The sequence below is a fragment of the Zalophus californianus genome, chromosome 8 (assembly GCF_009762305.2).
Source record: "Zalophus californianus isolate mZalCal1 chromosome 8, mZalCal1.pri.v2, whole genome shotgun sequence".
Taxonomy (NCBI): Eukaryota; Metazoa; Chordata; class Mammalia; order Carnivora; family Otariidae; genus Zalophus; species Zalophus californianus.
In genome coordinates, this window is record NC_045602.1 from 53,959,608 (window position 1) to 53,970,812 (window position 11,205).

Consider the following 11,205-nt stretch of genomic DNA (forward strand, 5'->3'; position numbering starts at 1 on the left):
TGACCTCTGGCAAGTTATTGACCCTTAATGACCCATATGCGCGATGGGCATAATAACAGGGTTCTTATAGGGAGCACATTTGGTGATAGATGTAAAGCACTTCGCACAACGCCTGTTTATAGGAAAGCACCTAATAAACTTGAGTTGCTATTATAATTAAACATGCACCCTATTTTTCAAAAGCCACTTAGCCAGATCAAATCTGTATGAAAAAGGCCCTTGACCGCGAAGTTAATACTTCCCTGTTTCTAAAAATGTAAGCTTCTAGAAATTTATAGAAATGCATTTATGTCTATTAACTTAACTTGGAGCTGTTGGATATTTGGTCTTCCTTCAGAACTGTTGATGTGAAGATGGAAGCCCCAGCACTTGAATTAATAATACCGGGGGCCATGATGTGTATTGTGCTGATTCTTAGTATCTATTCTATGCATGTGTGAAAGCGAACCACATAAAAGCAGAATTTAGGCATTCCTGCCAAAAGGAAGTGAATTGAAAGGAAGAGAAGCAGAGCTTCTGCAAGGAGAAAATTGTCCTATCTCTTAGCCAGTGTCAGAATGTGGAAATGTTTATAAAATGCTCATTAAAAGAAAAAAGGATCGCGAGATAGAAACAAAATCTGGTGCACAAGTTTACACTAGGGAGATAAGAAAGGCTAGGCCCCTATAGGGGATTTCGTTATCCAATTACTGCAACCTGACTTTTGGGGGGAGAGGAAGAGTGGTGGGGGGGAGGGAGAGAGAGGCGAAGAGTTTCCAAACTTGTCTCCAGTGACACGAGACATTAACGCTCCACAAGATAAAACTGCCACTTAGAGCCCAGGAGAGCTAAACCTTCCTGGGTTGGCCTGGGGGCTTGAGCAGAGTCATGGGTTCTCTGGCCCTGCAGCTGTGCGCTCTCTTCTGCCTGGTGGCTCACTCGGTTTCTGGCAGCCCCATCATGAGCCTGGAACAGTCGCCTCTGGAAGAAGATATGCCCCTCTTCGATGATGTCTTCTCAGAGCAAGATGGTGTCGACTTTAATACATTGCTGCAGAGCATGAAAAATGAATTTCTCAAGACACTGAACCTATCTGACATCCCTTCGCAGGATTCGGCCAAGGTGGACCCACCCGAGTACATGCTGGAACTCTACAACAAATTCGCAACAGATCGTACCTCCATGCCATCAGCCAACATCATTAGGAGTTTCAAGAATGAAGGTAAGTTTACATTTTATTGATGAATTTGGCTTGGATTTTTTCAAGGAGTGAGAAGTTAATTTACAGTGCATGGAAATAACATAGGTAAGGGTGAATACATCTATGTAAGGGTGTATGTACACAGATACTCAAAAACAATGCACATTTTGGTCTATACCATTTTCATGGTCATTTCCCCAATGTTATTAAAAGGTACTAAAGAATATCTTTTAATTCAAAGTCATAAAGTGTCCACCATTTTGACATCATAATTCGGTCTTTAAATTTTTTTAATTTGAACCGCAAATAATACAAGCAATTAATGTTGGGTTACTACTATACCTTTGTTTGTTATTTTCCAGATAGGTCTCAGTTTCCCTTTGTCTTTTAATTGACTAAAAAAATCTGTCAACTTCTACTTAGAATGGAAATAGACAAAACCCAAAAGTCGTGACTTGTGCTTCACTCACGTTTTGAATGTGTTTCCATTTTCTGACCTTATTTAAGAAATATTTAGACAGGATGAAAACTTGTATTTTAGAGGTTCTTCCTAAAGAATTGTTGTGTTTATGTGACATGTACATCCTTGATTACTGTTTATAATGTCCAGGATGTATGCATGGCCCAGTTAATGATCCAGCTTATTTCAGTGTCTTTATGAATAGCAATGCGCAAACTTTAAATATCAGCAAGAAAATGATGTTAGCTCCCTCAGCTTTATTCAATGACTAAATGTAATGACCTAGCAAGTTAATCTTTTATTTAATATGGTGCTAGTAGGCCAATATATATATTTTTTCTTAATATGCATGGTAAAAGATGTGGGTTCAAAGAAATGAATTCTTTAATATTTACCATTGTCATTAACAGGGCACAAAAGAGGGTTTTGATTGATGTTGACCAGCTGTTCTTAAAAGCAGAAAGGTGGCAGCAAAAAAATAGCTTAGGATTTGGAACTTTGAGTCAGGATTGACTTAGTGGTTGTGGATAATTAACTTAATTTCTCTGAACCTCAGTTTTCTCATCTGTATATTGGGGATAATATACCTACGTGACACAACTGAGAGATTTCAAAGAGGTTATGAGTAAGAAAGCATTGTGTTTACTATGAATTGCTGAACAAACATTAGTTATTACTAAGGAATTCCTTAAATTCTAGGCATTAGAGGAAATGTGGAGTGGGTATTGATCAGTCCTGAAGATACCATTTGCCTTTAAAATTTAGATAACTGCCAAAATTTTAGGTATTCAGTAACACATTGGAAATGTTACTCAGTAACATTTAGTAACAATGGAAATGGCAAACTGAAATTATTTGAGAGACTGTAATGATTCCTTTTGGGGGTGAGTCTGAACTGAAAATAAATAGCCTCCTTCCATGGGAACCCTTCCTAGCACTTCTGAGCACTGAGCCCTGGGTGCCTAGTTCGGAGCCTAGGTGGGAAAATGTTCACATGCCCAGGGAAAACAGGAGTTTTTTTAGTTCTCATTTCTCCCATGGGGGATTTGCATGATGCAGGTCAGGAAGTGCAGTTTATAGACGGTCCTTTTTTTTTTTTTTTTTTTTTAAGATTGTATCCATTTATTTGACAGAGAGAGACACAGCGAGGGAGGGAACACACGCAGGGGGAGTGGGAGAGGGAGAAGCAGGCTTCCCGCTGAGCGGGGAGCCCGATGAGGGGCTTGATCCCAGGACCCTGGGACCAAGACCCGAGCCGAAGGCAGACGCTTAACGACTGAGCCACCCAGGGGCCTCCAGAAAGTCTTAATACTGGAGACCAGTGAAAGCAGGAGCGGATCTGTCTGTGGACACCCAGCTGCCCGCATTTCTGCCGCTATGCGGGTGGAATGCGCAGTCCCGACGACATGGATCCTGCACCGGGCTGACTCTAATGGTTGTTCCTGTCTCTCTTTTGACTCTTTGGGTCTGCACAGTGCAGCTGCCTTGGAGACAATTACCATCCCTGCCTTGCAGCCCCCCAAACCAAAACCAAAAAAACCTCTCCTCCCAATCTAACTAATCAGGGGAAAACAAATGCACCTTTAAAGTAGAAAAACCACGACTTGAATTCCTACCGCTTCTGACCTCACTTTGTCATCTTGGGGAAGTCAGTCCTCCGCATTGAAGCTTGATTTCTTCTGGTGTAAAACAAACACAATAGCAAGAAATGGTCATTGTAAGAACTAAATGAAACAGTGTTTACAAAACCCTGACATATTTAAATATGCTCAACTAACATCAGTTCCCTTGCCTGGAACGCAACGCCTCCATATACTACTTTGTATATTTGCACGGTGAACTTATTTTTTTAACAACTTTATTGATGTATAATTGACATACAATAACCTGCACATATTTGAAGTGTATAATTTGACAGGTTTTGGCATATATAAACATCCCCTGAAACCATTACCACGATCAAGATAGTGAACGTACTCAACACCACCAAAAGTCTCCTCGTGCTCTGTTGTAATTAATCCTTTCCTCCCACTACCATGAGCTTTTATTTTGCACTTTTCTCATGGACGGAGCAACCAGTCTACTCCCCCATTTTTGGTCTTTTCATGCTCCCTGTCCTACGAGAGTCAAGTCTCTGTTTTCTTATGAGAGGGGACAACTCCCCAAGTTACTTGATGTATTAAGGACATATGCCATGCCCATAAATCAATTTGATGTGATGTCCAGAATCATCAACTAGTTTATATTTTGGAAACATTGCCTCTGTTTAAGCCATCGTGGTAGCTCGGAGGCATAGAAGGAGTTTAAGCTGGGCTTCCTGCCAGCATGAGGACAATCTGGTTGGGAAGACCCATTCATAAAAAGAAAACTGAAATGGCAAAGCTCAAAGGAGAGATACAGAGAGTAAATATTGGAACCACTAAACTCTATACCTGAAACCAATATTACACTATATGTTAACTAACTAGAATTTAAATAAAAACTTAAAAAAAAAAGAGTAAATATTCAAGTGACCCAGAAGGCAGTAAATGTCTAGATAGGGAGGTGAAGAAGGGAAAGTCCCCCAAGGAGGGGTCACAGCTAGGGAGGTGGAGGGGAGGAGAGAAGGCTTTCTAAGAGTCAGAGGCACATCTCCAGAGGTGTGGTGTACAGAAAGGCAAAGGAGTGTTTTGGCAAATGGTGAAGATATCCATCTACTCTAAATAGGAGGGTTTACAGTTTCTTGAACCTTTCCACAAATATCAATTGTTCAATTACAATGTTCCATGTACTGTAGGGGATGAATGGGAACTATGACTAGATCAAGAGGGTAAGGCCTGGTTATAGCTAGTTTTAAGGGTCATGCTAGAGCGTGTCAATTCATCTCATTGGCCAGTATTTCCCACTGGCAGAGTATGAGATGATTTTAAGTGGTACCCTTCACAGAGAAACCTGTGAATCATGTGAAATTATTATATGTTTTCATTAATGTGGATCAGAAAAAAAAATTCACATGACAATCACCTCAATGCCGTCATTTCATGAATGTTGTTACTTAGGACAGGCCTAAAAGATAGTAAGTATAAAAATAATCATATAGGGCGCCTGGGTGGCTCAGTTGGTTAAGCGACTGCCTTCGGCTCAGGTCATGATCCTGGAGTCCCGGGATCGAGTCCCACATCGGGCTCCCTGCTCAGCAGGGAGTCTGCTTCTCCCTCTGACCCTCCTCCCTCTCACGCTCTCTATCTCTCATTCTCTCTCTCAAATAAATAAATAAAATCTTTAAAAAATAAAAAAAATAAAAATAAAAAATGTTGGATGTGCATTTAAAAAAAATAATCATATAAAGTTAAAGCAAAATATTAAAGAGTACAATCTGGAACAGGGACCCTACTAAAATAATGAATTGGGTATACAGTTGGGAAAACACTGCCAAAGATGACAAAGAACCCCTTAATTGGTGGTCCTTAGCACTCTGGTGTCATGGAACCCTCTGATGGATGATAAAAGCCTTCAGGGACATTTTGTAGTCATGTATTACCAGGGGCAAGTATACAGGAGCTTTGGGCTCCTATAAAATTCTCAGATAGGAAGTCAACATGATAATATCTGGAGGTATGCTTCTGAGACTAAAGGACCTTTAACAATTTATTTCATAAACATTCTGAGTGATTCTTATGTGCCAAACTCCATGTCAGTCCTGAGTGTACACGACTAAAGCAACCAATCTATCCCAAGGTTTGTTTTCTCCCATTCCTCCTTGTTGAAGACCACACACCCAAAATTTAACTGCTGTGACCCCCTTGGTTTATGGCTATTTTGTTGACCTTGTCAGACTTCGGTGTCTAGAGAAGGAGTCAGCGACCTCTTTGTGTAAAGGGCCAGACAGATGGTAAATATTTTAGGTTTTGTGGGCCATGTGCTGTCACAATTCTGACATTGTATTGCAACAGTAGCCACTGACAACACAGAAATAAATAGGCCATGCTGTGCTCCCCTGATCCTTTATTTCCAGAAATAGGAGGCAGGCCCAATATGGCCCACGGGCTATAGTTTACCAACCTCCGATCTACGTGGGGGTCTTTTAGGAAGACCAGTGCTCAGCCAAACATGTGGGGAATCTTCACCTATTATGAATGCAAATATGAAAAGCCAGGAAGTGCTCATCCCTGAAAAGCTTCCAAAAAAGAGCAACCACCCCATGTTCCATTGACGGCTCTTTACTGGTTGGGAAAATTGGGGGCTTGCCTGCACACTCTCCAGGGTCCCTCCCAGCTCTGTAATTCTGTGGCTGATAAGCTATGCAAGCAAGGTTGGGAACGTGTCCTCCCATTCATTAGGCAGCCACTTTCTGTCTTGGTCTTGGCAGCTTAAGTCAGTTTAGCATTCTACCATTGACCTTTCAGTATTTTCTGTTGGAGAAATCTCACACTGTGTTTGTTTTCATTGATCGTCCCCCTCATTCCTCTGTATCAAGCTTCCCACACAGACAGCCCCTCTTATTGCATAAATAAGCATCTGTTTTCCTCTGTGACATACTACAAATCTGATTTTTGTTTTTCAGATCTGTTTTCCCAGCCAGCCAGTTTTAATGGGCTCCGAAAATACCCTCTCCTCTTCAATGTGTCCATTCCTCACCATGAAGAGGTTATCATGGCCGAACTCAGGTTGTACACACTGGTGCAAAGAGATCGCATGATATATGATGGAGTAGACCGGAAAATTACCATTTTTGAGGTACTTGAGAGCAGAGGGGACATTGAGGGTGAAAGAAGCATGCTGGTCTTGGTGTCAGGGGAGATCTACGGAACCAACAGCGAGTGGGAGACTTTTGATGTCACCGATGCCATTAGACGTTGGCAAAAGTCAGGCTCATCCACCCACCAGCTGGAGGTCCACATCGAGAGCCGACATGACGGAGCCGAGGACGCTAGCAGGGGACAACTGGAAATAGACACCAGTGCCCGGAATAAGCATGTCCCCTTGCTTGTCGTGTTTTCTGATGACCAGAGCAGCGAGAAGGAGCGGAAGGAGGAACTGAATGAAATGATCGCCCATGAGCAACTACTGGAGTTTGACCACTTGGGCCTGGACGGTTATTCCAGTGGGCCAGGAGAAGAAGCTTTGCTGCAGATGAGGTCAAACATCATCTATGACTCCACTGCCCGCATCAGAAGGAACGCTAAAGGAAACTACTGTAAGAGGACCCCGCTCTACATTGACTTCAAGGAGATTGGCTGGGACTCTTGGATCATTGCCCCACCTGGATACGAAGCCTACGAATGCCGTGGGGTTTGCAACTACCCCCTGGCAGAGCATCTCACACCCACAAAGCATGCAATTATCCAGGCCTTGGTCCACCTCAAGAATTCCCAAAAGGCTTCCAAAGCCTGCTGTGTGCCCACCAAGCTAGAGCCCATCTCCATCCTCTATTTAGACAAGGGCGTCGTCACCTACAAGTTCAAATATGAAGGCATGGCAGTCTCCGAATGTGGCTGTAGATAGAAGAGGAGTCCTGTGCTTATTTAATAACTGTAAATGTGTATATTTTGTGTTCCTATTTAATGAGATTATTTAATAAGAGTGTACAGATCATAGAGTCTTGCTGCCTTAGGGAAATGGGCAGGTCAGTTTGTTGTACGAAATGCATATTTTGCTAATACAGTCTCATCCCTTCCAATCTGTTTTTCTTTGGACTTGCCATTTCCTGGCAGTGCCACTTCCAGTAGCAAGGGGCAAGCCTCCCTAGTTGTCCTCTAGGTCAATTTGAAAACAACAAGCCCCAAGCAGAAACAGTGTGTCCAATGGTAGATATTTGTGTATGTATATGTGTACATAGATAAACTCATAAAACTCTTTCGGTTCTATAGAGGTGGATTATACTCACACGTGTGCATGACTCAATCAAATGTGTATATATTAAAAACCAATGGTACGCTCTCAGTCAACTCTTCTCTGAGTAGGATTTATGTCGAGATAATTAGCACCAAGAATTTCACCCGCCTAGGAAGCGTTACATTTCCCAAATATTACTGGATGTGCAGGTGTAGCATTTATCAGTTGGGTTTGTGCCATTGCTCAGAGCAGCAGGGCCAGGTAAAGGATGCTGCAGGTTTGAGGGGAGGGGTTATTTAATACGGAAACCAGAAGGTTTCCAGAGGCAGTGGCCTGAAGTTACCATAGCAAAGGATGAGCCCACGGAGCACCCACTGCGCTCTAGAGGGCAGCACCTGGTCAAGGAGAGAAAACAGAGGGGCCTTCAGGATGTTCCTGAGATAAGAGGGTCGCAAGGTCGAGTGTGTTGGCTTTTGCTGCTGCAGGGGGCAGAGGAGGTGGGGAGGGCACTTGCAGGAGAGGAGGGGAAGGGGTACAGATGCTACCCTAGGATGTGTGTGTGGAATTATAAACAGTTTCAACTGGAGAATTAAATCTTTTGGACAAAATAAAATTACCCGAGACCAAGAGGAGGAAAATCAGAGGGGATCTGTCTGTTGGACTCTTCTTAATATTTTGCTTCAATTCTTAATATGTTTCCCTTACCTCCGCAGCTCTGCTTTTGCTTCTTTCCACCTCTCTCTTTCCCTCTTTCTCTCTTGCCCCAGTGCCTCGTACCCTTCTCTCATTCCTGTGTTCCCTCTGTCTTCACCGGCCTTCGTTGCCCTTGCTGTGGGTTGAGGGGGGGCACCTGAAAGCATTTGCTATTACGGTGGGTGGAGTTAGTGCTCTAATTTCTAGATTTCCTCCCAATATTTAATTTGATTTTATTCTGATAAGATTCTTTATGAAATGTTTTGTTCATGAAGAACATACAGTATAAGAAAAAAGAAACAGGGTCTAAAAGGATACTTCTAAATAAATGAATTAATAAATAGACACACACACACAAACGACTCCAAAGCTAAGCCTGAATTTTGAAATCAAGTTTGCCCCACGGGAGGCTTCCCAGTCCTCCCATTCTGCAGCAGTCTTCCCGGTTTGGAACTGACCAGGACTAAGGGACTGGGAAGCATTCTTGATGGGGATGGTCTAATGGGTTTGCCGGCAGTTGGTTAGTTGGAAGGACGTGGAGACTCTGGCTCTGATCTTAGCAGCCCCCCCAGCACCACCATCTATGCAAGATCATGGGCTTTGTGCGGGAAGAACCAGAGCAGTGCAGTTCTCAAACTGTTTTGACTCCTCCAGGCATCTGACACTGATGGTTCAAACTTCTAGGAATGCAGTTTCTAGTACATTGTCCCCCACTCACCCCGTTGAATGCTTCCTTAAGAAGTCCTGCATTTTTTTTTACCCTGGGAAACCATCAGCCTCCCTTTCACAAACCTCTTGGGGTTATAAACTCATATTGCACTAGAAAATAGAGGTAAAGGAAGCTATTTTGAAGGACATTTTGCCCAATTTGGACATCTGCTCTGTACATCCACTGTCTACTGATGTCCAGAGGGCAGATCCTGGGAATTCACTGCCCCACAAAAGTGCAGTTTTGACCATCAGTGAGTATATAGTAATTGACAATTTGAGATGGCCACACAACTCAGAATCATTCATGAAAGAGCCTCCATACAAAATGGTGTGCATGAGTGCGCGTGTGTGTGTGTGTGTATGTGTGTGTGTGTGTGTGTGTGTGTGTGTGTGTAACAGCCTTTGGATAGCCACACTTAGAGCCCTCAGTAGGGTGTGGTGCATCCTTTATATCCACGGTACACCCTGTATACTCAGTTACTCTACGGTACTGCTTCTCCTTTCTAAAGGACACTGTCTATAATAGATATAAAGTAAAACCTCAGCTGAGCAGGATAGTTCTGGTTAGATAAAAATCAAGCAAAATCTTCTTTATGTATAAAATATATACAACAGTGATGTGCTGGTAAAAGCTTTAGGGCCAGCCCTCTTGATGTGTAGATTTCAATGGTGTAAATACTCTCACCAGAGCCTCTTTCAGGCTACCCATGTGATATCAAGCGGCTTGCAAAATTCCTGAAAACGGAGCAGGCTGCTCTCAGGAGACATGTGGGCAGGCCCTGGCACCCGCTGTTATTAGCATGCTGATGTTAGGACACTAGGATGTGCCAGACCCTGCTTTCTGCGTGCTCTCTGCCGACGCGGCCAGGTTTTGGGGGAGAACTTGTGGCAAGCGTTTATAATCACTCTTCTGTTAAAGACGTGTGAAAATCTAGGCTGTCAGTGATTAGGCTGTGTATCCCAGATGTTTGTCCTTATACTACAGGCCAGACATAAACATGCATTTCTATGATTTGTTTCCTCGCTAGGGAAAAGGAATATCGAAAGCCACATCTTGGTTCTCCAAATGTTGCTAGTTGCATTTTTTTCATCAAGGAATGCAAAGGCATAAACCATAAATAGGAGACCCCCCCCTCCCATCAGGCGCCTTGCAGCACGTCTGCACCTCTTCTCCATCACTGCATTAACACGAAGCCATGAAATTGTCAGATCCTTAGGAAGTAGGAGGCACTAAATGTCCTCTCTGGTCGTAGACCTTGGCTGCATGCTACACCAGTCTTTTTTACTCTTTTATGGAAGAATTATCATCACTGAAGTTGGTACACCTAAATGACTCTCTAGGAGGAGTGTAGCAGAGGGACTTTGACAGCCAACAATCAAAATATTCATATAAAAGTTTCTAGGCTTCTTAACTATTTATTGATGGATATATTTATTTTTGTAATATAGTGTAGAATATCAAATATTTTATTTTTAATGTCTGTGACTCCTTCTTGGATAGAACAGTGCCTTTCAAATAATGCCTTCCTCAGAGTATGGCTCCTTTACAGTTTATGGCCTGTATTTTCATCTGCCTTTTTGCATCAAAATTTCCTGTTACTTTAAGAGGACTTGCAATAAGCTTGCCATCACTTTGTATATTTGTGTCTTGCAGGCATGCTGTGAGCCCGGTGGCATATTTACTCATTTGTAAACAGTATAGTTTTAACTGGATAGTGTGTAGTTTTAACTGAAGTGTAGGCGTTCCAGAAAACATTTAACCAATACGTTGTCATTTTTCCGTGAGAGGCGAATATTGTCAGGCTGTGAGGGGCTGTGACTGCGGGTCAGTGAGTGGAGGCAGAGTTTAATTGGGCTTTTCATTCCCCAAACTCGGTGCTTCCTCCTGATTGTATCCGTTGCTTTCACTGACCACCAATTCAGAGACCCAGTTGGACAAATCCATTTGTAGTTAGACCAGTTACTCTATAAATATAAAAAAACTGTTGATTTAGGGATTCCCAAGGGAGTCAGCCTCAAAATGCTTAATTTCTTTCCCTGTGGTGTAATTTTTGGCCCAAGAAATTAATGGTAAATACTTTTCCCAGAACTCTTAGTACGTGTTTTGGTTTTGTTTGGAATCTATATTCTTCAGGTAAAACAGATTTCCACAGAAAGGAATTTTACATATTACTTCGTACTGGACCCATCAACAACCTGTAAAGCCCAGAAGCTTTGTGGCAAAGCCGTTTACGAGTTGTCTGTAGCACAGAAGGGATGTTGCCTTTCCTAAGGGTGGTGGACCTTTTCACAGAGTCACTGTGGGCCATACCTCACCCTTTGCAGTTCTGCTGAAAAAGGAACAGGG

General features: G+C 42.7%; 1 protein-coding gene across 1 annotated transcript; it reads left to right on the top strand.

Moving 5' to 3' along the window:
• Nucleotides 1-785: 785 nt before the first annotated feature.
• BMP10 (bone morphogenetic protein 10) lies at nucleotides 786-7,612 on the top strand. Its single transcript, XM_027622564.1, has 2 exons — nucleotides 786-1,201; nucleotides 6,184-7,612. The coding sequence occupies exons 1-2, from the start codon at nucleotides 868-870 to the stop codon at nucleotides 7,122-7,124; spliced, it is 1,275 nt and encodes a 424-aa protein (XP_027478365.1). The 5' UTR covers nucleotides 786-867; the 3' UTR covers nucleotides 7,125-7,612.
• Nucleotides 7,613-11,205: the final 3,593 nt, after the last annotated feature.

Coding starts and splice junctions, on each gene's coding strand:
- BMP10 (XM_027622564.1), top strand. CDS start 868: ATGGGTTCTCTGGCCCTGCAGCTGTGCGCTCTCTTCTGCCTGGTGGCT. Junction 1,202..6,183: donor TAGGAGTTTCAAGAATGAAG/GTAAGTTTACAT, acceptor TTTGTTTTTCAG/ATCTGTTTTCCCAGCCAGCC.